Here is a 23,583-nt window from a genome sequence, read left to right as displayed (position 1 = left end):
TCTCCGGGCACAGGTCTTTTTCTGGGCGGGGCGAGTTTGCCGGCGGAGAGCTCTTTGGATGGCCAGGTTCCCAGCCTCCGAGGACTTCCCGGCTCTTATTTCCCATAAGTCTGTGGGTCCGTTTCCGGCGGCCTGAAGGTTCTTGGATTCGGCGTGGTGAGTTGCTAGCGTCGGAGGAAGTAATCAGCGCCGGCTCGGAACCCGCAGGGAAGGCAGGGGTTGACTCCGGGCGGCTCCCGAGGTGAGGAGGACCGGCTTGCGGACAGGGCGTGTCGCGTTTGGAGCCTCCAGTCTGTATGCGCGCGAGCGGCTGAGAAGGATGGTGTGGGACAGACGGCGTGGCAGGGCCGGGGCGTGTCTCCGTGATGGTGTGTGCGACTGGGACTGTGTGACGGGGTGATGAGCTGCGTGGCCTTGCGGTTTTGCCTTGGCTGTGCGCTCCAAGTTTCTTCTAGACTCTGTTTGGGCCTGCCAAAGTGAAGTGACCGCAAGAGCAGGAGTCCTTCACTGAGCCCTAGAGGGAACGTTTCACGCCCGAAGGCGTAGGTCCAGTCTTGGGATGAGCATTGTACATCCAGAAGTGTCCTCATGACATGCCGCTAGGAAAACGTGCTGGGGGGTTCCAGAGCTAAGATTCCTGGAAGGGGCGCGTCTAGGAGCTCCCTGGGAGCCAGCTCCCTGTTTCAGAGCCACTGCGACCAGACCTCTCTCCCCAATAATTGCTGTCAGCCCCCAGAGAGATTCTTGTCTTCTTTTCAATTCCATTTGGTTTCGTGTGGATGAAGGCAGAGATGGCTATAGATGGCGTTTTGGTTTCCCGGTGTTTCTGGGGTGTGTGTGTGTGTGTGTGTGTGTGTATTTGCTACTTCTGTGCTCCAAGCAATGCTGGTGTCTCATGATTCTTTTTTCCCCCTACCGCTGCTGGGTTTCTAAGAAGGACCCTGAGAAGGAAGAAAGAATTGTTGCGTATATTGAAATCAAGGTTCAGGTGAGTTTGTGTTTCTTTCTTTCTTTCTCTCTCTTTTTTTAAAGACAGTTACTTTTTGTTTTTAGATCATGAGAATATTTGCTTTCCTCAGCCTGCAGTATCACTGGTAGTGTCTATCCTGGGTTTTCCTTCTGGTGAATGACCCACCTTGCTGATGTATCTCTCTTCTTGGTGACCCTCTCTTGCCCGTATTCTCAATCAATAGCTAGCTGTTCAAACGGCAAATTATTCCAATCCTTGGGTGCATTCTCCCTTTCTGAGCATACTGATGGTGTAGAAGTACACCTCCTAGATTAGCGTTAGAGTTTCATTTTAAAGATTTTTTTTTTAATTTATTTATCAGAGGGAGAGAGGGGGAGAGAGCGAGCACAGGCAGACAGAATGGCAGGCAGAGGCAGAGGGAGAAGCAGGCTCCCTGCTGAGCAAGGAGCCCGATGCGGGACTCGATCCCAGGACGCTGGGACCATGACCTGAGCTGAAGGCAGCTGCTTAACCAACTGAGCCACCCAGGCGTCCCTAGAGTTTCATTTTAGACTATGATTACTTAAGGAGATTGGTATTTACTTGGTATTGTGTGCAAACTATTTTGTGTCTTCTCCACAGTCATGATTTTTAGATCAAGGCAAGGTAGGATTGTTTGAGTTAATAAATGACAATGTTTTAAGACTTTTAGGGGGTGGGGATGTAATTAGGGTTTGAGCATAGGGGTTTGCTGTTTGCACCAACAAAGACAGAGACGTTCATTTAATCTTTTGGTAGAAATCTGTAACATTGCGAGACCTGGGTTATTTCAGGTCCCACTTTTTGAGTGTTGTAGAGGCAGTACTGTGTTATGGGTAAGAGTAAGGCTCTGGACTTAGAGCATCTGTATTCAAATTCTGGCTCTATATGTTACTAGCTCTGTGAGCTTAGGTGACTGGGGCTCTCTGTGTCACATCTACAAAATTAAGACAAGGTAATGCCTATCTCATGGGGGTTATAAAGATGTAAAATGAGTCAGTGCATGTAAAGCACCTTAGAACAGGGCCTGCGCCATGATACAGGCTTAGTGAATGTTAAGATTTGCTGTTACATGGTGATTCTGGATCATTTCACATCAACTTCCCATAACTGAAATTGGAAGAGAAATATGAAGATGATTGTGATAGGTGCTTGCAAGTTTAAAAAAGTGACCAGATGCTCAAATGGTCTAGTACAGGATACCTTAACCTGAGGTCTTGTTCCATTTATGAGCTGCAAGGTGATTGCAAACCCCTTGAAATTGGGCAGGATTTTTGTAAATATTTGTGAATTTATTTTTCTTAAGTGAGCAAAATGTCTGTAATTTCATGAGATTGTTAAGTGTAGATGACATAGAAAAAGTCTGGCTTCGTTGATCTGGAATGAAGATTTAATAGATGGGAAGGAACTTATAAAATTAGGATCCAGTGATAAGGAAACAAGTAAATTGCAGTATATCCTGTAATGGAATAATGTGCACCTAATAAAAAATAAGTTTATAAAGAATCAAAAGAAGGAAAAATGTAAATAATAAAATATTAAGTAATAGTTGTAGTTACGAACAAATTCCCCAGGAATATTATGAGTTATATAAGAATCCCATTCAGTACGAGAGACTTTTGAAAGACATTTTTCAAGGATTGTCTCTAAAATGTTTTTTGATTTGACTCTTCAGTGAAGAATTAGAGAGGTGTAGCCACACCTGCTGAGCGTCTGTTCTTACCAAATGTCATTCTGCTTAGGTGCATATATTTCCTTCCCTCAGACTTTGAAGGTGACTTACATAATTAATGTTCATTATGGGGGAATTTTTTTTTTTTTAAGATTTTATTTATGTTTGTGAAAGAGAGAGTGGAGGGGTGAGCATAAATGGGGGGAGGGTCAGAGGATGAAGCAGACTCCCCCCTGAGCAGGGAGCCCCATGCAGGACTCTATCTCAGAATCCTGGGATCATGACCTGAGCCAAAGGCAGATGCTTAACTGAATGAGCCACCCAGGCACCCATTATGAGGGAGTCTCTACAGTGAAAGTGTCTCTGTTATGGTGAGCTATAGCTAGAGATGTTCAACAGCGGGTAGGTGTACTTTGTTTCTGGCCCACTGATTTTCGAAGTGTTGGGGTGTTTTTGGTTTTGGTTTTGGTTTTTTAGTGTTTTTTTTTTTTTTTTTTCAGTTTTATTAATGACTGAAATATGCCCCTTCCCTATTACTCAATTTTTCATACTTGGAACTATCTTTATATTTCCAATTATGGAATTAAAACAGGTTTGTTGCAAAAAGTTCAGCAATCCAAGAAACATATAGAGATGGAAGTTAAAATTACATCCTCTAAAGTTAATCAGTTCTTAATATTTTGGTGTGTTTCTGTTTAGAATTTTTTTCCCTGTGAAATTATGTGTCTGGTTTTGTTTCTGCAGAATAAGATAACAGTAATGGGTGGTAGAGTTGAGTTGAAGATTCTTTAATTCTTATTTTGAAGAAGAAATCCAGCCCAGATGTGGGTTTTATTTTAATCTCAAATATGTAGAAAGAAGAAGGAAATGTCAGTGATTTCTTACTTAAAAACCTGTCAGGTCATGATCCTGGAGTCCTAGGATCGAGTCCCACATCGGGCTCCCTACTTGGCGGGGAGTCTGCTTCTCCCTCTGACCCTCATCCTTCTCATGCTCTCTCTCTCTCAAATAAATAAATAAAATCTTTAAAAACCTATAGTATTCACAACTTTTAGAAATATAGAAACATCTTTTTAAAAATTAGAAGGGCCACAAAGACAGACTTTCATAATTAGATTATTTTAAAGGTTACTTCCGTAAAAAATAGTGATAATTTCTAATGTATATGTTCTGTCTTATCAAAATCTATTTTATAGGGAAACCTGGGTGGCTCAGTCAGTTAAGGGTCTGCCTTCAGCTCAGGTCATGCATGATCCCAGGATTCTGAGATCAAGTCCTGCACAGGGCTCTCTGCTCAGCAGGAAGTCTGCTTCTCCCTCTCCCTCTACTACTCTTTCTCTCTCTATCAAATAACTAAAAATCTTTTAAAAATGTTTAAAAAATCTAATTTATAAATATATTTTCAATGATGGATAATAATACCAGAAGGTAGAATAAGAAGGTTATAGTTACCAAATTCAAATAAACCACCAATTTGCACAGAAAAAGATCGAGTCTCTGGTTCATGTTCTTTTTGTCACCTAACTGGGTTGTATTTTCTGAGCCATTTTTATGATGCTGAGTCCTGTTTCTGTCTGCAGCTTCTGGCAGGAGGAGCTATCTCCTATATATCTTTCTGAGAACCTGTTTCGCTTATGTTGTTATTAAGAAAGAATTGGAGGCTCAAGGCTGGGCTGTGAAGCTTTAGTTAATTTTGTAAGAACATAGGCCTGAGAAGAGCAGATTTTATTATGAAAAAATGGAAAGGTGCATTAACTGTCCTTATTATAATAGAATAAAGGACAGTAATCTTCTCCGTCTTTAATAATAGCAAAAACTTATATTAAGTAATTATTGTACACCTGTTGTTGTTGTTGTTTAGAGTAATCTCTGTACCCATTGTGGGGCTCGAACTCATAACCCTGAGATCAAGAGCCATGTGCTCCTCTGAAGGAGCCAGCCAGGCACTACAATTGTACATCAGTTTTTTGTTTTTTTTTTTAAAGATTTTATTTATTTATTTGACAGCGAGAGAACACAAGTAGGCAGAGAGGCAGGCAGAGAGAGAGGAGGAAGCAGGCTTCTTGCTGAGCAGAGAGCCCGATGCGGGACTCGATCCCAGGACCCTGAGATCATGACCTGAGCCGAAGGCAGCGGCTTAACCCACTGAGCCACCCAGGCGCCCCTGTACATCAGTTTTTTATGTGGATTTTCTTACATAATCTTCATTGCAGTCATCTGTGGCAGACAATGTTCCTATCGTTCTTTTATTGACAAGGAAATAGAAGTGTTGAGAAATTGGTCATGTCAAGCCCATATCCTGAAAGTCCAGCACCAGAGTTTTTTATCTTAATTTCAGATACACTTCCCATATTGTGTATACTTTACAAACCTGCCTGTCTTCCTATGGAGTTGATTATGTGTGTTTTCTTCATCAGTTAATCAGTTAATGACATAGCAGGCCACAGTCAAGCAAACCCATTTGCTTACTGTTAGGTAGTTTCTGATTCTTGATTATCATAAATGATTTTTGGTTGAATATTCCTTTTTTTAGATTTATTTATTTTAGAGAGAGAGTGAGTGAGCACATGAGCAGGAGGGCCAGAGGGAGTGGGAGAGAGAATCTGAAGCAGACTCTGCTGAGTGTGGAGTCTGAGGTGGGGTTCAACCCCATGACCATGAGATCACAACCTGAACTGAAACCAAGAGTTGGCCAATTAACTGACTTTGCCACCCCAGTGACCCTGGGTGAATATTCCTGTGTATACATCTGTACTTCTCTAGCTATTTAAGGATACATTTCCATAAGGGAATTTTGGATAAAAATTTGCCCCAATTTTAAGAGCCTGAGATTGTACTTGGGAGGTAATACAATAACTGAAAGACATTGTTGTTACCCTTAAGACAAGGAATACTAAATATACATGGGAATAACTAAAGCTGACAATAACAAAGGCCAATAAACAATGCAGGCAACCTGTCTTAGGAACTCACAGGAAGGTAATTATAGGCAATACTGTTGGGTCGTGACCAGCTTTGTGGAGGCAAACGGAATTCATCCCAAGTTTTATACTTAAAGGTTTTTTTTTTTTTTTTTAAGATTTTATTTATTTATTTGACAGAGAGAAAGATCACAAGTAGGCAGAGAGGCAGGCAGAGAGAGAGGGGGTAGCAGGCTCCCTGCTGAGCAGAGAGCCCGATGCGGGGCTCAATCCCAGGACCCTGAGATCATGACCTGAGCCGAAGGCAGAGGCTTAACCCACTGAGCCACCCAGGTGCCCCATACTTAAAGGTTTTATCCTATTAATGTTCACTGCTAAGTCAGACTAACGGAATCAGGTGATTTAGCACTTACTGGGAGAGTATCATGTCTGAAAAGATAGGTCAGCGATAAATTAAACCCGTGTGTCAGAAGACGTGAAAAGAAACAGGCTTGCGATCTCATCAAAGTATTCATGACTTTTCTTGGGGAATTTTAGCCATTTTTTTCTAGGCAGGACGTGAGTGTATATAGAAATTATGTAGTTAATATAATGCATGGCTGTGGTTACAGCAACTCTGCAGAATACTTAAAAAGGACATTAGGGGGACGCCTGGGTGGCTCAGTTGATTGAGCAGCTGCCTTTGGCTCAGGTCAGGATCCCAGCCTCCTGGGATTGAGTCCCACATGGGGCTCCTTGCTCAGCAGGGAGCCTGCTTCTCCCTCTGCCTCTGCCTGTGCTCATTCTCTCTGACAAATAAATAAATAAAATCTTTAAAAAAAAAAAAAGGACATTAGGACCACAATAAAAACTTTATTGTATTTGGGTGTGTAACTTCCTAAACACTTTATTCATCTATTGACATCTGATTGTCAGTCTTTTCTCTATCGATATACATGCATAATTTATAAATAGAATCATACTATACATCCCGTAAGCTATATTTTGTATTGGCAACATATCTTGATGATTTCTCCCAACTTAGCATAGTTTTATAGCATTCCATTGCATGGATGTTCTGAATGCATTAAGAGGTCAGCTTTTGGGGCTCAGGCAATTGTATGTCCCATCTACTCCTGTGTCTTGACCAACTTTATTCAGCCCCAAGCCCATGAAGGATGTTGTGGCTTGGACCATGTGCCTCTTTCGCAGCTCTGAGAGGTGAGAGTAACAGGAGGAGGATCCAGTCTGGGCAGCACTCAGTAGACCAACCTCTGGCCCATATTAGCATCCCCAGAATGAGGCACTGCCAGAAACCTTCCTACTGAAGGACGTTCAGGTTTTAGGTGAGAGTTTAGATTCCACAGATGGTTGTGGGAGGTGTGAAGCAGAAGCAGGAATGGAAGAGATAAAAGCTTATATTCCTTCAGTCCGGATGGGATCACTTAAGCACACCTGGTCTAAAGCTTTTTTTTTCCTTCCCCAGCTCTGGCTTTTCTGGATTCTGTGCTTCACCAATAGAGGAACCCCATGGATTATTAATTAGTTCTTGCAGTTCTAGAACCATGACTGATGTAAGTTGGTATTTCTCTGTCCTTGAAATATTGTGACTTTTAGGTCATATGAACCTTTTCCTTAATTGTCCTAAAGCCTTCTACATAATAGAACCCCAGTCTTGAACCCAGTCTCAGTTCCTGTCCCAGTAAGAGGTTGTGCCAAATAACCCAGTGTCCTCCCTGTGTGCCTTCCAATAAGTATCATCATGTCATTGAACACATCCAACAACTGTGTGCTCAGTCTTCTGTTAAAAGCAGTGGAGGGGGGGCGCCTGGGTGGCTCAGTGGGTTAAGCTGCTGCCTTTGGCTCAGGTCATGATCTCAGAGTCCTGGGATCGAGTCCCGCATCGGGCTCTCTGCTCAGCGGAGAGCGTGCTTCCCTCTCTCTCTGCCTGCCTCTCCATCTATTTGTGATTTCTCTCTGTCAAATAAATAAATAAAATCTTTAAAAAAAAAAAAAAAGCAGTGGAGGGATAGGAGTCTTTTGAAGGAAATACTTGAGCTCCTGTCAAAGAATAACTCAAAGAAATATAGTTAACAATTAGCACATTTTTACTTGTATACAAGGAAAACCAAGAGTAGATTGATTTCATCTACCAAGGCACAAACAGGATTTTTATAAGGGAAGGAGAAAAGAGAGAATGAAAGACTGTAGACATTTTCAAAACAACAGTTACTCCTTCTTCTAAGGTCCTGATTGGCAGGCATCTAGGAAAGAAGCCAGTCAGGATACTATGTCCTTAGACAGCTGGATGGTCACCCAAGAGAACGTTTTCGGTTGCTTGTGCCTTCTCTGGAGAGTTTTGGGGTTTACTTAGGACGTACTTAGGACAGTAGGCTGTCTTGGGCAGCGACCGTTGTTATCACCTTTGTTCCACTAGGGCTGCACCAATTCCCCTTGCCAGAATTTTTTTATTCCTGTGTCAGGTCTGTGGGGTGATGACTCAATGATGAGGGTCTCATTTGACCACACAGGCAAACTTGGAACTTCTTCACGGACCTGAGTTTCCCAGAGAGAGATGGAATTTGGGTTTTCTTGGCCTTAGCCTCAGTTTCTTTGAGGCTTTGCAAGGCTTTTAGGATGAGAGGGACGGTGAGTGGATCTTCCTAGGGAAAGTGGTGCTGTAATTGTTGAATACCAGTGTCAAAGTTCATTTGGTTATTGACCAGGATGCGCAGATCTTGGGTGACCTCTGTGTCGTATATGTTGTGCCCTTTCAGTGTCCTCCAACTCAGGAATGAGGAAATTGTTAGATGAGGGGTGGTTGATGGTAACAGGTAAGAAGGTGATCGGGATTTCTAAATACTGGATGATAATAGATTCCTAGAATGAAGAAAATAGAATTTTCGTTCAACCTAAATGTATAAATATAGTAGAGATCTTAATCTATCTATATGATGAACTGAGTTGCAGCTAATAAAACATCTTACGTATTTACCATTGTAAGAGAAAAGACTTATAATGTACTCTAACAGAGTGATTTACTTGAGGCTTAATGATAATCCTTAATTTAATGGAAATCATTTTTCTAAAATTGAGATTTTATAGTGCATTTGGGAAAAAAGATTTGTTTTTTATATTCCTTAAAGGGAAAAGTTGGTGTAGCAGTTCACATTAATAAAGAATTTATGAGGCAGGCACATAATAGTTTGTGTGTATGTATACATAGTCCTGTATCTAGGGCTTCTCCCCACCCCACTATTTTTTTTTTTTAAGATTTTTTATTTAATCATTTGACAGAGAGATCACAAGTAGGCAGAGAGGCAGGCAGAGAAAGAGGGGGAAGCAGGCTCCCTTCTGAGCAGAGAGCCCAATGTGGGGCTCCATCCCAGGACCCTGAGAACATGACCAGAGCCAAAGGCAGAGGCTTAACCTACTGAGCCACCCAGGTGCCCCACTATTTTTATTTAATAGAAGAGAAACTGGGATGATTTTATAGATTATCAGACAGGTCTAGTTATTTCATAATATCCAAGAAGTTTTTGTTTTTTGTTTTTTTTTTTTTTTTTGCTGTAACAGGATTCTTCTAGAACATGAAGACACTGCCTTAGTCATACAAATTTCTTTACTTTTCCCTACCAGTACGTACTGCAGGCTTCTAGCCTACTTGACTGTTACATTTTCCTCTTCTTGCAGTTTATCCTTCATGATCCTTTTATTCCCCCCTCTTGGAAATATTTTCTTAAATCCTTAAATTTCTGTAATTTCACAAGTAATATATGGGTTTTTGGTTTTAGGGTTTGGTGACTTTCAGGGATGTGGCCATCGACTTCTCTCAGGAGGAGTGGGAGTGCCTAGACCCTGCTCAGAGGGACTTGTACGTGGATGTGATGTTGGAGAACTATAGTAACTTGGTGTCATTGGGTAAGGTCATCTGCCTGAAATACTTCACAGTCTTTCTCTGCACCATCGGCTTTTGCTATGGGAATTATAGGGCTGTCTTTGAAGAAACCAGTTGAATTTCTTCTCCCTGTGGTCAAAGGGATGTTTTGATATTTGTTGGATTTTTATTTTATTTATTTTTTTTTTTTAAGATTTTATTTATTTTTATTTGACAGACAGAGATTACAAGTAGGCAGAGAGGCAGGCGGAGAGAGAGAGGAGGAAGCAGGCTCCCTGCTGAGCAGAGAGCCCGATGCGGGCCTCGATCCCAGGACCCTGAGATCATGACCTGAGCCGAAGGCAGCGGCTTAACCCACTGAGCCACCCAGGTGCCCGATATTTGTTGGATTTTTAATGGGTTCATTAGGCTCCTTCCTCTTCCCATACCTTCACACCTTCCTCTGGCTTTTTCTGCAATTGCCTCTCTTCTTTAATTACTAAGGAGCTGGATTTGCATTATGGGGCATTTAATTCATAACCATTGTCAGAGAAACCAGGTTTCATATTGTGTTGAACTTTAGCATATCTAGAGATGATCTGTGTCCTTGCTACTCAAGGTGTGGTGGTTTAGTTTGAGGAACTATAGGGAGGCCAGAGCAGAGTTAGTGTAAGAGAGGATGCCAAGAAGGCAGTGAAGGAGATAGGCTAGGCCCAGGGGGAGGGATGTGGATTGTTTTCTCAGTGATTTCATTTGGTTTATGTGGGGTTTTAGCTTTTTTTTTATTGTTAAGTTTTTCATACCTAACATCAGCTTCTTCTGGGGCTTGTGAGGTCCTCCCTAGTCTTTCAGAACAGAGGCTGCATTTATACAAGATCCCCAGGTGATTTTTTTTTTTACAGTTTAAAGAAGCACTGCTCTTCGTAAATTTTTGACTCACATGCAGGGAGTACAGCTAGAAACAGGGTCCTGATATACTGTGACTTCGAAAGAGCCTCTTCATTTTATATAGAGGAGGGTTGGATAAACAGAAGTCATTTTATGCTAAGTGAACATATTCATTTGCTTTCGGCATATTTGAGGTTAAAAGTTGCAGTTTGTGGGGCGCCTGGGTGGCTCAGTGGGTTAAGGCCTCTGCCTTCGGCTCGGGTCGTGGTCCTGGGGTCCTGGGATCAAGCCCCGCTTCGGGCTTTCTGCTCAGCGGGGAGCCTGCTTCCTCCTCTCTCTCTGCCTGTTTCTCTGCCTGCTTGTGATCTCCACCTGTCAAATAAATAAATAAAATCTTAAAAAAAAAAAAAAAAAGAAAAGAAAGTTGCAGTTTGTGAACTTTGCATTTTATGAAGTTAAATGCGACCTTGAGGGACGCCTGGGTGGCTCAGTTGGTTAAGCAGCTGCCTTCGGCTCAGGTCATGATCCCAGCGTCCTGGGATCGAGTCCCACATCGGGCTCCTTGCTCGGCAGGGAGCCTGCTTCTCCCTCTGCCTCTGCCTGCCATTCTGTCTGCCTGTGCTTGCTCTCTCCCCCCCTCTCTCTCTGATAAATAAAAATAAAAAAGTCTTTAAAAAAAAAAAATGCGACCTTGAATTAAATCCTAAAAATGTCTCATGAACCTTCTTTTTCTGTTACCAAAATAACAACAGTAATAATAAGAATATTAATATTTAACACTGTGCTTACTATAAACCAGGCTGTGTTGTAAGCAGAGCAAATACTTCGGCTTACTTAACTTTCACAACATCCCCATGAGGCAGGTAATGTTTTTATCAAACTCCTTTTTAGATGAGAATACAGAGGCTCAGGGTAAGTGACTTCCCACGGTCACACAGCTAGTGGGAGAAGTAGTAGCAATTGAGCCTCTAAGGAGGTCTGGCTCATAAGTCTGTGTTCTCAACCACTATTCTCTGTTTGCTCCAAAGAGGAGTCTGAATGAATCTAAAACAAGATTATTCTCCTACTGATGTGATCTCATGTTTTTCATTCCCATCATACTTCATTTCTGTGAAGTCTTTATCAATATTATTTTTACTTTTTATTGCATATTTGGCCAAATGTTTTGAGCTCATCATTTTTTTAAAAAAGGTCTTTACCAGTTAGTAGTTCTTTTCTTGCAAGGAGACACTCCTTTTCTCAGTCAGGTGTGACCTTATGGGAGCAAGGACAGGAGTCCTGGAAAGTTGTGAGGGGAGGGCCAAGAAGCTGGAACCCAGGAAGGCAAAGGCAGGAGGGGACCATCATTGCCGGGAACCAACCTCACAGGTCACTCAGGAGGAGGAGAAACAGGTGGGATGGTGCTTAGAAAACTCCCTCCCTGTGGAGGGAGGAAATTGAGATCTCATTTTGGGTTACCAAACGAACTTCCATCTGATCTCATTTCTTACTCTCTTTGTTTTTCTTCTCATATTTCCCTCCCATTTCGCCAAGCAAGGCTTCTCTTTTGTTTCTGGTGCAGCCATTCTACTGTGTCGGATTCAGCGGCTTTCCAGCTCTTTTGCATTTCTGCATGTGTCTGAATGAGTAAATGCATTCATTCATAAGTTCTGCAAATATTTTGACTACTTGTTCCTAGCCAGGCATTGTACTGGGCACTATCAATACAGTCATGAACGACATCGATAACTTGCCCATTCTCAAATGCAGTTTTATGTAGTCAGGGAGAAACTGAAAGTAAGTAAATAAATAAATAGATAAATAATGTCATATAATGAAACATGTTGGTCAAGGAAGATAAAGAGCATGAGAATAGAAAACGCTAGAAATCGACAGGGCTCATTTAGGTAAGGTGGTCAGGGAAAGCTTTCTTGAATAGAAGCATGAAGAGCGGGATCAAATTCTATGAGTATCTGGGGGAGGAGTGTATCAGTCACCATGAACAGTAAACACAAAGGCTCTGTGATTGCCAAGAAACTGCTGGAATGATAAGAAGGCCAGGACATAGTTAGTAAAAGAGTGTAAAGAAATTAGGTTGATGAGATAGGTGAGGGCCCGACAATACGGTTTTTCACTTACTATTTTAGGAATTTGAGTTCTGTGGCCTTTCAGTCTGGAAGAGTTCATCCATCTTTCCTTGATTTGCATTCCCAGCTGTTTTTGAAGATTACAGGCCAGTTATTTTGTAGAGCGTCCCTCGTTCGGGTTGGTGTGCACTTTTCTTCATGATTAGACTTAGATTTATGCCTCTTTGGCAGCAGTATCACAGAACTGATGCTGTGTTCTTGCATTCTGTCAGGTAAAGCACACATTTGTCGTTACTGCTGACACTTTGAGCACTTGATTAGGTTATTGTCTGCTGGCTTTCTCCTTGTAAAATTAATCATTTTTCCTTTAATGAGTCTCTTGTGAGGAGAATCTCGGAAACTATTAAATATATCCCTCTCCACCGATTTTTCAGTTTGTTCATTTGTTGGATCTTCGTTGGTGGGTTGTAATCTCTTCTTATTTATTTTGAAGTTCAAAATATTTGAGCTTATCCCAGGTTTGACCTGTGGGAACCCGCTCATGAGGCTTCTGTGTCTTCAGGCACATCTCTGTCACTCATTGAGCATCTCCTTATTTTCTGACACAACAGCATGTTTTATCAGGCTCATCTTGTACTTTTCCTGCTCCAGTCATAAAGTCAACCATTTCTTCAAGGTGCCCTGGTCCCTTTTAGTTGAGAATAGTAGTTAGAAGGCAAAATTTGCATACTGGGGTTGCTCATTGCTGCTGGAAGATGGCTGCTCCAGGTCTCTGGGTGGTTAGAGCTGGGGAATGTATTTGTATACATACATACATACATGTGTACATCTGTATTGAAAACCACGAGACGACACCCACCTCCCCCTCAGCAACTCTCAGTTTGTTTCCTATAATTGTCTTTTATGGTTGGCTTCCCTCTCTGTTATCTTACTTTATTTTTCCTTCCCTACCCGTATATTTATCTGTTTTGTTTCTTAAGTGCCATATATGAGTGAAATCTATGGTATTTGTCTTTCTCTGAATATTTCACTTAGCATAATATCCTCTAGTTCTGTCTATGTTGTTGCAAATGGCACGATTTCATTCTTTTTGTAGGCTGAGTAATATTACACTGTATGTATGTATGTATGTATGTATGTATGTATGTATATATACCACATCTTTATCCTTTCGTCTGTCAGGGGACATCTGGGTTCTTCCCATATATTGGCTATTGTGGACATTGCTGCTTTAAACATTGGGGTGCATGTGCCCCTTCAAATCACTGTGTTTATATCCTTTAGATAAATACCTAGTAGTGCAGTTGCTGGGTCAGAGGATAGTTCTATTTTTAACTTTTTGAGGAACCTCCATACTGTTTTCCAGAGTGGTTGTACTGGTTTGCATTCCCACCAACTTACTCTCCATATTTCTAACTCCCTTCTCTGACAGGGAAGAATTTGGCTTCCATTTCCTTAATATATTATTTTCTCAAACTCGCTGAATGTAGCTAATCTTTCATTACCAGTACCATCACTTTGACCATGTGATTGCCCTTCTCACCCTACTTGGGCTGTGACAACCCACGCCAGGTCTCTTATATGCAGACACTTGTCTTTAACAGGCATGCAGTTGGGACAGTTCTTTCATACTGAAACCCTCCCCACAGAGGGTATCAGTATTGGTTGACTTTGAGTATCCTGCTCTGGGCTTTATTTTATTAAGTCTTAATCCTTGAGTATGCATTTTAAAATATTCATTGTGTGGGGCACCTGGGTGGCTCAGTCCATTAAGCATCTCCCTTGGCTCAGGTCATGATCAGGTCATGATCCTGGACTCCCAGGATTGAGCCCAGCATCAGGCTCCATGCTCCGCGGGGAGTCTGTTTCTCCCTCTCCTCCTCCCCTGTGTGTGCTCTTTCTCTCTCTCGCTCACTCAAATAAATAAATAAATCTTAAAAAAATAAATTAAAAAAAATTCATTGTGGTGAAATGGGAAGTATTCATTAAGTTCTTCTGCCCTTTTTTTTTTTTTTAAGATTATTTATTTATTTATTTGACAGGCAGAGATTACAAGTAGGCAGAGAGGCAGGCAGAGAGAGAGGAGGAAGCAGGCTCCCTGCTGAGCAGAGAGCCTGATGCAGGGCTCGATCCCAGGACCCTGAGATCATGACCTGAGCTGAAAGGCAGAGGCTTTAACCCACTGAGCCACCCAGGCGCCCCTAAGCTCTTCTGTTTTATACCAAAGTGTGATATGGTTGCCTTGAGAAAAACCAGTTGTGTGGTTGTTTGGATTGTGAGTCAGACTAGCTGTTCTTTCCACAGGACACCACTTTGATCTTAAAAGAATGCCTGACAGACAAACTATTATTATTCAGACTTAGGTAGTTGGAAAAATTTTCTTAAAAGCGTGCCTGTCACTTTAAAGATAAATAACAGTATTTGCTGCCAATGATAAATTCAGACTTTCAAGTAAAAATTAGAATTGTGTGAAACAGCTTCCATTTTGAGCTTTACCATTTCTCAACACGTAAACATTTTTCTGATGAGATAGATGGTGACATTAACCTAGTGATTTTAATGTATTATGTAATGAAATATGTCAGCATTTCAAAGATCTGCATAACTCAGTGAACCACTATTTTTCAAATGACCAGTGCATGATATTACAGAATTATGTCTGGATAAAAGATCATCCAAAGTACAGTGGATTTTAAGGTAATTTAGTATGAAAAGTTCATAGTTTTAGTTGCATATTTCACATTGCAACTAACCTTTAAGAAACTCCCTTCTCAAGTTTTATTATAGTATCAGAGAGTACCATATTTATAATTTCAAAAAATAACAGTTACATATATGTGGGAGGCTAGATTTTTTTCATATGCTTCAGTCAAAATAGCATATTGCCACAGAGTGAATACAGAAGCAGATTCGAGAATCCAGTTATCTTCTATTAAGCCATATATCTCAGAGATTCACAAAAAATTAAAATAATATTTTTTGTTGTTTTGGAAAACAAGATCATTTTTGGAAATGATTTTGGAAAATATAATTTTCACACATTTGTTATTTCTGTTAATAGGCAATGATTTATTAATTTCAAGGGAATTAAATATCTTTAATTTCTCAGTTTTAATTTCTAATATGGTAAATATCAAAATATAACTCACACAAACAAATCCCTTTTGAGTCCTCAATAATTTTTTAACATTTTTTAAATTTTAATTTTATTTATTTATTTATTTGACAGAGAGAGAGCACAACAGAGGGAGCAGCAGGCAGAGGAAGACAGAGAAGCAGGCTCCCCACTGAGCATGGAGCCCTATGCAGGACTCGATCCCAGGACCCTGGGATCATGATCTGAGCTGAAGGCAGCTGCTCAACTGACTGAGCCACTCAGGTCTCCCAGTTTTTTAACTAAAAAGAAGTTAGGGACGCTTGGGTGGCTCAGTCAGTTAAGTGTCTGCCTTCAGCTCAGGTCATGATCCCGGGATCCTGGGATGGAGTCCCATATTGGGACTGCTGACAGGGAGCCTGCTTCTCCCTCTGCCTACCACTCCCCCTTCTTATGCTCTCTCTCTCTCTCACACCAATAAATAAATAAAAGCTTTTAAAAAGCTTGTAAATATAAAAAGTTAAGGGTGCCTGAGTGGCTCAGTGGGTTAAGCCTCTGCCTTCGGCTCAGGTCATGATCCCGGGGTCCTGGAATCGAGCCTCTCATTGGGCTCTCTGCTCAGCAGGGAGCCTGCTTCTCCCTCTCTCTCTGCCTGTCTCTCTGCCTGCTTCTGCCTACTTGTGACTTCTCTCTCTCTCTGTCAAATAAATAAATAAATAAACAAATAAATAATCGTTTAAAAAAAAGTTAAACCTACATTCATTGACTAGCATTGTTAAGCCTTACTTACAAGTAATTGTGATACAAGTTCTCGCATGGCAGTTCTGATTGGTTGAACTAAATTCAAGTTTATTGAACTATTTATTCGTGCTAGACTGCACAAAAGGGCACTCCTTTTAGTTTACATTTGACCCTCTCAAAGGAGTTGTAATATTAGTTTGGTCAGTTTAAGTATCTTGGCTTCCTTTTGGATATACACACAGTCCTTATACACAATGATAATGTATACAAAGCAATGAGACATTGTTAAGTAAAACAATAGGTACTGCAGTTTGGCTATGACTAACAGGCCATGACTGAAATTACTTCCCACAAAACATCCACAGGACTTCTTTGCCCTTTAGTAAATCAACTAAAATGTTACAGAATCACCATTAGATAAAAATACTGAAATTTGGGGATGTCTGGGTGGTTCATTTGGTTGGGCGGCTGCCTTCGGCTCGGGTCGTGGTCCTGGCATCCTGGGATCGAGTCCCTCATCGGTCTCCTTGCTCGGCGGGGAGCCTGCTTCTCCCTCTGCGTCTGCCTGCCACTCTGTCTGCCTGTGCTCACTTTCTGACAAATAAATAAATAAAATCTTAAAAAAAAGACAACAACAACTAAACTTTGTATTGGAAATATGTTTATGCATGAACAAGCCAAGAATTCACCAGTAATTTTTAAGAATATAAGGGATTCTGGGGCACCTGGGTGGCTCAGTGGGTTAAAGCCTCTGCCTTCGGCTCAGGTCATGATCCCAGTGTCCTGGGATCAAGCCCCGAATCAGGCTCTCTGCTCAGCAGGGAGCCTGCTTCCTCTTCTCTCTCTCTCTGCCTACCTCTCAGCCTACTTATGATCTCTATCTGTCAAATAAATAAGTAAAATCTTAAAAAAAAAAGAAAAGAATATAAGGGATTCTGAGACCAGCAAGTTTGAGAACTACTGTTCCAGATGATGGGTCTTTCAAAATATGGGCTTTGTGAGGCCTCAGATGAATGTTTCTACTGAGGCTGTGTTGGTACTCCATTAATACTTGGTTACAGATCCAATGGGGTAATCCCTGCATAGATTTCTGGGACTCTGTTGCAAGGCTCCTTTATTCTCTTCACCTTGAACTATAAATTCCAGCCATCTTAGCAGCCCTGGACTCAGATACTACCAGTATCCTTTGCCCAGTGAGACCACCGCTGTCTATTTGGAGAGCATTTTCCAGGATGTTTTGGAGGATGCAGGCAGGCATAAAGGGTGAATATGAAGTTCTCCTGATATAAAGTTTCTCAGCCCTGCATCTAGTATCCTATTTTATAGCTTTTGGTTGTTTGTGGTGTAAGACTTAAGTCTAATACCAGGTTTTTCTTCATGGCCATGGCTGGAAATGTCTCACCTTCATTTTGAAGAAATCTTTCGCTTTATGTAAAACTCGAGGTTTTCTAGCTTTCTTTCTTCATCCATTAAAGATATCATTCCATTGGTAGCTTCTGTTAAGGATGTGAATTCTGCCGTAATGTTTGGTTGTTCCTCTGACTCTAATGTTCTCCCTCCCCTGCCTCCTTTTACTCTTTTTCCTTCATCTTCAGTTTTCAGCTCTGTCATTATGTTCTCAGTTGTTACTTTTCTTTGTATTTTTCCTGCTTGCAGTTTGCTAAAAGTAGGTTGATTATCATATATTTCATACATTTTTTAGAACATTTTAATAATCTTTTTGAGTACTTACTTGGTTTTGTCCTCTTTCTAGAATGCTGTTGCCTGAAGTCGGATTGTTTGATTTTGTTGCACAGATCTGATACTCTTCTTTCTTTCCCCCTTCTTTTTTCTCTTTGGACTTTTTAGTTGTAGAATTTCCATTTTACAATTTTAAAGTTTCTTTTTCTTTGCTGAAACTTCCCATCTGCTCACTGTCCATCTTTTCTTCCTGAATCTATAGAATAAAATTGAATGACCTTGCCTACTGATGTATTTCTAATACATCTGTTCTTTGTCTCTTTTGTGGGTTTGGGGGGGGCAGTTATATGTTACACATTCAGTCTTCCTTAGCTACCTCATAATTTTTTATTCTGTGCCAGACATTTTGAAGAACAATAACAAATGGATGGTTCCCTGCCCATGAAAGTATATGCTTCTTTCTCAGTTTTTCAGGGTGAGGGAGTGATAACGCTGATACCACCAAGCATGGAGCTGAGATGAGGCTGAGTCATAGTTTTTATTAGTTTCAGTTTATATCAAGTTTCAAATTAGATGTAAAAATCATTCTTTGCTATAAACTTCCCACATGACCATGCACTTATCTCTTTGATTATAGCAGGATTTGAGCTAAGTGGAGGTTGTATTATAATTTTAATTGGTTTTGTTTCACATGTTTCATCTTCAGTAGAGCCTTGGAACTTTGTAACTGCTTGGCTTGCAGAATCTTGTCTGCTTTCTAGCCCAACACCAATCACTCAGAAAAATTCCTGTGAAAAAGTATTATGTAGCTTAATGTTTTGTTTTGCCCTTTTTTTTTTTTAAGTATAGTTGACCTACAATATTAGTTTCAGGTGTGCTTGATTTTGCTTTTGAGTTTGGGGATTTTCTAGGTTCCAGTTCATCATGCCAGCCTACACAGTCATTAAAAGTTCAGCTGAACCACACTTGGGCACATAGGGGCTTGGTTGATGGAAGGACCCATTGGGTTTAAGGGGTCAGCCGCATGGGAAGATAAGGAACTTATCATCTTTGTGGAATGCTCCAGAAGGCTGTTCAATCAGAACATTAAGATCATAAAAGCTGAAAAGTCAAAGCTGAGATTGTTGTTCAATAGGGAAGAGATATGATGCTTAGCAGTGAGCTTAATTTCCTGATTCACTGTGGGTATTATTTCCAGTTTGTCTTGTATTTCTCTGTTGACTATTTTTTGTTTGTTTGTTTGTTTTCTAGTAAATTTTTCTGGTAAAGAAGGTAAAATATATGGTTTTCTTGTTTTCTTTCAGATTTGGAGTCAACATATGATACCAAAAATACAATTTCAGAAAAAGACATTTTTGAAATAAATTTTTTCCAATGGGAGATGAAGGAAAGAAATAAAACTCTTGGCCTTGAGGCATCCATTTTACCACAGGGACATCAAGAGGGATACTTTAGTCAAATGATAATTAGCTATGGAAAAATGCACACTAATAGAAAAAGTAAATCTTTTAGTGCACATCAAAGAATTCATAATAGAGAGAAACGCTATGTTTGTAAAGAATGTGGGAAGGCTTGTAGTCATGGCTCAAAACTTGTTCAACATGAGCGAACTCATACAGCTGAAAAACACTTTGAATGTAAAGAATGTGGGAAGGACTTTTTTAGTGCCTATCAACTCACTGTGCATCAGAGATTTCATACCGGTGAGAAACCCTACAGATGTAAGAAATGTGGGAAGACTTTTAGTTGGGGATCTAGTCTTGTTAAACATGAGCGAATCCATACTGGTGAGAAACCCTATGAATGTAAAGAATGTGGGAAGGCCTTCAGTCGTGGCTATCACCTCACTCAGCATCAGAAAATCCATATTGGTGTTAAATCTTATGAATGTAAGGAATGTGGGAAGGCCTTTTTTTGGGGCTCAAGCCTTGCTAAACATGAGATAATTCATACAGGTGAGAAACCTTATAAATGTAAAGAATGTGGGAAGGCCTTCAGTCGTGGCTATCAACTTACTCAACATCAAAAAATCCATACTGGAAAGAAGCCTTATGAATGTAAAGTATGTGGAAAGGCCTTTTGTTGGGGCTATCAGCTTACTCGATATCAGATATTTCATACTGGCGAGAAGCCCTATGAATGTAAAGAATGTGGGAAGACCTTTAATTGTGGCTCAAGTCTTGTTCAACATGAGCGAATCCATACTGGTGAGAAACCCTATGAATGTAAAGAATGTGGGAAGGCCTTCAGTCGTGGCTATCACCTCACTCAGCATCAGAAAATCCATACCGGTGAGAAACCTTTTAAGTGTAAGCAGTGTGGGAAGGCCTTTAGTTGGGGTTCAAGCCTTGTTAAACATGAGCGAATCCATACTGGTGGGAAATCCTATGAATGTAAAGAATGTGGGAAGGCCTTTGGTAGTGGCTATCAACTTAGTGTTCATCAGAGTTTTCATACTGGGGAGAACCCTTATCAGTGTATGGAATTTGGGAAGAACTTTATTCATGGCTCAAACCTTGTTCAACATGAGAGAACTCCTAGTAATGATAAGCCTTATGAATATAAAGGATGTGGGGAAGCCTTTATATGGACAGCTTATTCAAATGAGACCATAAATACTGGTGAAATTTTATGATTGAAGAGGTGAAAGAAAAATTTTTATGTGTATAAACAACATGAGGAATCTTAATCTTGAGAACACTTATGAATGTATGGAATGTGCAAAAAGCCTTACATCTGTGTGGACAACTTGATATCAAAAATTCATACTAGTGAGAAATACTTTGAATATAAGGATTATGAAAAGGCCTTAGAATTTTATACAGTCTTACTGAATGTCAGTTTGTACTAATGTGAAATCATTTAAATGTAAGGAATGTGTGAAGATCTTTATTCATGGCACAAAAGTCTGGTAAACATTGGGGAGTTTGTACTCATTAGAAACACTTCAAGGAATGTAGGAAGAACCTAGTTCAGTTTTTGCTGTTCACATTAGAGAACTCATACTGCTGTGAAATTTTATGAATGTAAGGAATTTGGGAAGGCTTACAGATAAGATAAATATCTTACAGTACATCATCGAATCCATCCAAATGAGTCTACAGCCATACCACCCTGAACGCGCCCGATCTCATCTGATCTTGGAAGCTAAGCAGGGTCGGGCCTGGTTAGTACTTGGATGGGAGAATCCATCCAAATGACAAACCCTTTAAATTGGGATGTAGGAAGGCCTCTAGACAAGTACTATTAAAACTGTTGTCTAGAGACTAGTGCCAGCTCATGGAATTGTTACCTGTCCCATCATGAAATGAATGTGGAAAATAAGAGTGTTTGGAAACTTAGAGCAATTTCATATTGCCTTAACATTATCATTGTATTTTATAAAAGTATCAATCAGCTCATGAATGATTACAAGTTAGAAAGTTTGCCCTTTCCAGAAAGAATTTGAGACAACATTCAGTTTTTATTTTTTTTTTTAAAGATTTTATTTATTTATTTGACAGAGAGAAATCACAAGTAGATGGAGAGGCAGGCAGAGAGAGAGAGAGAGAGAGGGAAGCAGGCTCCCTGCTGAGCAGAGAGCCCGATGCGGGACTCGATCCCAGGACCCTGAGATCATGACCTGAGCTGAAGGCAGCGGCTTAACCCACTGAGCCACCCAGGCGCCCCAACATTCAGTTTTTAAAACATGAGACAAGTCAGGGCGCCTGGGTGGCTCAGTGGGTTAAGCCGCTGCCTTCGGCTCGGGTCACGATCTCGGGGTCCTGGGATCGAGTCCCGCATCAGGGTCTCTCTGCTCAGCAGGGAGCCTGCTTCCTCCTCTTTTTCTCTCTGCCTGCCTCTCTGCCTACTTGTGATCTCTCTCTCTCTCTCTCTGTCAAATAAATAAATAAATAAATCTTTTAAAAAACAAAAACATGAGACAAGTCACAATATAATTTGAGTAAGAGATGCTTCACTTGTCACCTGTGATTGAATAGCAGAATATTCACACTATAGGATTTGGCTAATGTATGAGTCACAACTTCCTTAAGCCTATAAAGGCATGATTTATAACAAATAATTTTCATTTAATGAAGATATAGAAGCCTTCCAGCACTATTCGACCTTTGTTAAACTTTGGAGAATTCATCCTAGAAAATAACCTTATCAAATGTAACATATGCAGGAGATCTCTCACACATGCCACAAACCATACTTACAGTCCTCACCATTCCATCTCCTTACTACCTGTGGGATATTGGAGAAAATGCTTATCTCTTCTGGGCATCATCTTGAAAATGTTGGTGATGGTAACTAACAGTCCTGTTTCAGAGACTGCATGGATTTAGTATGCATCAGATCCTTTGAAGAGTATCTCGAATGTAGCCTACGCTCAATACGTGTTTGCTGTTTTCTTATCTTCATCATTAGTATTACTCCTGGTGAATTCTTAGGAAAAGAATGGACCTTGGTGTGATGCATTTTGAAAAGCTTCCATAACCACTCATCCATTTGAATTTCAGATAGTTCATTATGGATAAAATCTAGAAAAGCACAAAGAAACTTGAGAGGATTTTTATTAAGAGTTTATCCCTTAAGCTGCATAAAAAATGAAGGCTGAAAAGAAATGAGGATTAAGTAAATGTTAAGATGTTAAGTAGACAGGAATATACCCGTTGAAGAATGAGGGAGAGGTGAAGCAATTTGCCTTTAATGAATTCAAACAGAAGTAGCCAGTGATTTAAATTCTCTGCTCACATTTTGAGATAAATTACAAATTTAAAAGACACAAAATATTGTCCATTTGGGAATTCTTTCCCCAAATTTTATTATGACAAATTTCAGACACTCAGAAAAATTTAAAGAGCAGTATAATAAACATCCATATACTCTATTTAGAATCAGTACTTATTAACATTTGATCAGAAATTTAGGTATGAATATGTACACTCACTCACCATTATCTTATGATCCCCGCATCTTTTAAGAATAAGAACATCCTTGGGGGGAGGAGTCAAGATGGCGGAGAAGTAGCAAGCTGAGACTGCTTCAGCTAGCCGGAGATCAGCTAGATAGCTTATCTAAAGATTGCAAACACCTGAAAATCCATCGGCAGATCGAAGAGAAGAAGAACAGCAATTCTGGAAACAGAAAATCAGCCACTTTCTGAAAGGTAGGACCAGCGGAGAAGTGAATCCAAAGCGACGGGAAGATAGACCCCGGGGGGAGGGGCCGGCTCCCGGCAAGCGGCGGAGCAACCGCGCACAAAATCAGGACTTTTAAAAGTCTGTTCCGCTGAGGGACATCGCTCCAGAGGCTAAACCGGGGCGAAGCCCACGCGGGGTCAGCGTGGCCTCAGGTCCCGCAGGGTCACAGAAGGATCGGGGGTGTCTGAGTGTCGCAGAGCTTGCGGGTATTGGAACGGGAAAGCCGGCTACAGAGACAGAGCCGACAGTAATCTCGCAGCTCCGTGTTACCTTGAACCGGTCGCAGGCTCGGTGAGCTCGGAGCGCGGCCGGAGGTCAGGCAGACGGGAGTAACTGGGCGCTGTTCTCTGAGGGCGCACTGAGGAGTGGGGCCCTGGGCTCTCGGCTCCTCCGGGCCGGAGACCAGGAGGCCGCCATTTGTATTCCCGTCCTCTGGAACTCTACGGAAAGCGCTCAGGGAACAAAAGCTCCTGAAAGCAAACCCGAGC

The 23,583-nt window shown here is 40.9% G+C and overlaps 1 protein-coding gene across 1 annotated transcript; it reads left to right on the top strand.

Moving 5' to 3' along the window:
* Positions 1-20: 20 nt before the first annotated feature.
* On the top strand, positions 21-20,746 carry ZNF283 (zinc finger protein 283; the record flags this gene model as incomplete). Its single annotated transcript, XM_045077288.1, has 5 exons — positions 21-241; positions 938-988; positions 7,047-7,134; positions 9,355-9,481; positions 19,211-20,746. Coding segments are annotated over 5 exons (1,818 nt in total), but the record flags the coding sequence as incomplete, so codon positions are not given.
* Positions 20,747-23,583: the final 2,837 nt, after the last annotated feature.

The sequence above is a fragment of the Mustela putorius genome, unplaced genomic scaffold, assembly GCF_011764305.1.
Source record: "Mustela putorius furo isolate JIRA1106 unplaced genomic scaffold, ASM1176430v1.1 tig00000196_pilon_pilon_pilon, whole genome shotgun sequence".
NCBI classification, from domain to species: domain Eukaryota; kingdom Metazoa; phylum Chordata; class Mammalia; order Carnivora; family Mustelidae; genus Mustela; species Mustela putorius.
The sequence above is the reverse complement of the archived record's forward strand: the minus strand, read 5'-3'. Positions and strand labels throughout refer to the sequence as shown.